Genomic DNA, 3,370 nt, shown 5'->3' with positions numbered 1-3,370 from the left:
GCTGGGAAGGCGGCGCTGCCCGCTAACGGAGCGCTCCCGCCAGCCCGGCTCTGGAGGCTGCTGAGCTTCACGGTGGCTCTGCCCGGGGTGGCCGTGTGCATGCTGAACTGCTACCTGAAGGGACACCGGGAGCACGAGAGACCCGAGTTCGTCCCCTACGCTCACCTCCGGATCAGGACCAAGGTACGTTCGCCTGCTCTCTTTGTTCCGTGATTGCAGTTCCGTCTGAGGTTGCTGCGGCATCCCTTCCTTTCCTGTCCGTTCTGTGAGGTGCTGCGTTCACAGTTCTGATTTTCACTCATGCTTTTGGTTTTGAGGCAGCAAAAGGGTTCCTGCAGCTCGGATAAGTACCTGTGGTATTCCCAAGCCTTCCCACCTCTCGCTAACCCTGCTAATTAATGTCTTGCTGAAAAGCCTTTTGGTCCTAGAGCTGCTTAAACTCACACATACCTCTAAAAGCTAACAAAGGAGATCCCAGATTCCCCAAACTGGGGTCCCTGTAGTGTAGCACAGTTGATGTTTAAGTAAGAGCAAGGATGTTGACTAGAGACAGTGGCCCCCAGCTACAGGCGGCTGCTTTCCAGCCCTTGCAGCCTGGGGCAGGTGCCAGCTTGCTTCATTCATCAGCCTGTCAGGCTGCGTAACCTTCGAGTCCCCGTCGCTGTTGATTCCTTGTGCTGCCACTGGCTTATTTTCTTTCTTCTTCCAACAGCCTTTCCCCTGGGGTGACGGGAACAAAACTCTATTCCACAACCCCCATGTTAATGCTCTCCCAACCGGTTATGAAGATGAAAACTAAGATCCTGACCACAGCCAGAACTTTGGCTCTTCCCATCTTGGACCAGAATGTTGTGTGGGAACCACTGTTAAGGGAACCATCATTGAAGAAACTCAACATTCCTTGTACAGCGAAGCTGAATGGCCATGTGGCCTCAGTCTGTACTTGTGTAGGGGTCCTTTAAATAAACAACTCTGAACTTGAGTTTCGGATCTGATTTTTTTGTTAATTTGAATCCTCAGAAGTTCTTTATTTCAGTGTTTTCTTAAAACAATGAGGCTTCCCACAGGATACAGTGCAGGAGCAAAGGGGTTTGAGTGCCTGAATCTGCTCCTGTGCCTGGTAACGCTAACAACAGGAACACATCCAGCATAGGACATTACTCAATCTCATATTCTTCATGTCTGGTTTAGCTGATCACTCAGCTCACCACCATATTAACAAGTATTAGGCTAATACCACAGATTAAAACTCAGTATATACTGAAGCACGTTCACTGTAATCGGCTATTGCAACATTTATTAACACTCATTAAGGCAATTTTCTCTTAGCCCCCTCTTGGAGAGGGAGTGGCAGCAAAGATGTTTAATTAAGCTGTGTGCCTTCGCAGCATTAACCTTCAGCTCTCAAATATTCTAGTGTATCAGCACACAGGCTGCTCACAACTCTCGTTTTTCATAAAAGTGCACTCTGATTGTAAAGAGTCTCTCATATAGGTATTAAAAATGAAAAGACAATTTTTATCCACTGCATATGTCTGTATGATGTATCCTGTGTCACGTGGAAGCTTTTTAACCTCAAAGAGCTTAATTATTTTTCATAGCTAACAGCAAACTACAAACCCTGAGCCTATTCTAGTGCAATATTAATTTTGAAGCTTTTCGTCTCTGCAAGTCAACCATTTTCCCATTCCTTTGCAACTCCTGGGTTTTGTTGCATGCTGTGAAAGAGAGCTATGTCTTCCCTGTCACTGTTTCTCCCAAAAGGAAGAATGCAGCAGCTCACCTTGCTGCTGACAGAAGTGATGGGTGGCAAGTGAGGATCTCAAAGGGGGCATGCTAGGACACCCCTCCCCACATTTCAATGCAATGTATTTCACCCATTTAGTAGTAAAATGACTGCCAAGACAAGCTTTTCTGTGTTAAAAGCACAGAACAAGGCACTAATGGGCACAGCTGTTTCCAAGCTGACAAACTGGCACTACATGTGTTCCTACACTGGGAAGGACAGCCCCTGCCTGCTGCACTTCCTGACCTGCGCCACTCTCACAGGCCCGCTGGACGGGATGGACCCTGATCCCTTCCTTCTCTTCCAAACACCCTTTTCCTAGTTGCTGCAAGTGTTTCTGCAGGTTACAAGCCAGCACAAATAACATTAATTCACTCTACTAGGTGTCAAGTACACACAGTTCATGAGCAGCCTGGTGAGCAGGCGAGATCCTCACGCAGCAGCTGGGCCTTTAACATGATCAGCTGTCGAGCTTCAGCCCAGTGTTTCCCTCATTCAGCACACGCTTTAACTACCCCAGGCCAAAGCCAGTGATGACAACAGGAATCATGACCAGCCTCGTGCTGGTGTGGAAAAGGATGGCCAGGGCTGCGCTGCAGTTTTACTGCAGGAATACATAACGCTAAAGGAGAGGGAATTCAAGTTCAGGGTTGTTTCAGTACCTCAGAAAAGGCCGAAGAAGTAGCCTCTGTAGTAAAAGTGTCCACTTCAGCTTCTTTTGCAGGCCACGTCTGTCCCTTCTAGAGGTCACAATCAGATTTTACTGGACAGTTATCTACTTGAACAAAATATAACCTGGTTATATTTATTTTAGCTAAGTTATTGCAGGTCCAATAGAGTGTTTTTATACAGTCTCTGTTGCTGATACAAAACAGTGCTTTAGCCCCAAAGCATTCAGAATCATATAAAACAAATTTCTTCCATCAAAATTCATCAGCATACAGGTGAGACAAAGTAAATCAGCCTCCTTCATACTATTTTTAAATACTTTCAAGTGTTATATAAATAAGCAAGAGAAATTGGTCACAAATCAACTACTATCTCAGCCCACTCTAAGAAGCATTCTCCTGTTATAAAGTACATTCAACAGGAAGTTAGTGGCCTTTTTTTTTTTTTTTTGGTAGCTGTTTGTTTTTACAAGCACAGAAGATTCCTCGCTTCCCAGAAAGCAGCTTAACAAAGGTCTCATCCAGGTGGTATCTGGCCTGATGCCTGGTGACGCTGCTCAGTCCAAAGGCTCCCAGGAGTGACTTCATCCCTACGGTGGAGGTCAAGAGGAGTTTTCAGTTTTGCCTTTGCTTGGCCCCATGAACTCCAGGCCTTCAATGGGTATCTCCTTTTCCTTGATTGCTTTCTGAAAAGAAGAAAAACATAACCAAAAAAATTAAACTTGACATGTCTTTATAGTGCTAAGTGATGTAATCTCTGGTACAAAACATGACCTAGAAAAAGTAGTCTTAAGGCTTGTTTGGATAAAGCTTCAATATCAGCGATGCTCGAGCATGTACTGAGAGCTCACACTGAGTTACCCAAACGCACCCGGCCCCCAAAACAGCGGGCTCAAGAGTTACGTGAGACACCTGT

General features: G+C 45.8%; 2 protein-coding genes across 2 annotated transcripts; one reads left to right on the top strand and one right to left on the bottom strand.

Moving 5' to 3' along the window:
* Positions 1-43: 43 nt before the first annotated feature.
* Positions 44-799, top strand: LOC104458515 (cytochrome c oxidase subunit 6A1, mitochondrial; the record flags this gene model as incomplete). The annotated part of the gene is made up of 2 exons (XM_010084351.1): positions 44-183; positions 713-799. Coding segments are annotated over 2 exons (227 nt in total), but the record flags the coding sequence as incomplete, so codon positions are not given.
* Positions 800-3,056: 2,257 nt separating this feature from the next.
* On the bottom strand, positions 3,057-3,140 carry TRIAP1 (TP53 regulated inhibitor of apoptosis 1; the record flags this gene model as incomplete). Its single annotated transcript, XM_010084350.1, has 1 exon — positions 3,057-3,140. A coding segment is annotated over one exon (84 nt), but the record flags the coding sequence as incomplete, so codon positions are not given.
* Between the last annotated feature and the right edge of the window lie 230 nt (positions 3,141-3,370).

This window comes from Pterocles gutturalis, unplaced genomic scaffold, assembly GCF_000699245.1.
Source record: "Pterocles gutturalis isolate BGI_N339 unplaced genomic scaffold, ASM69924v1 scaffold44525, whole genome shotgun sequence".
NCBI lineage: Eukaryota > Metazoa > Chordata > Aves > Pterocliformes > Pteroclidae > Pterocles > Pterocles gutturalis.
Note: the sequence above shows the minus strand (reverse complement) of the source record. Positions and strands in the feature narration are given on the sequence as shown.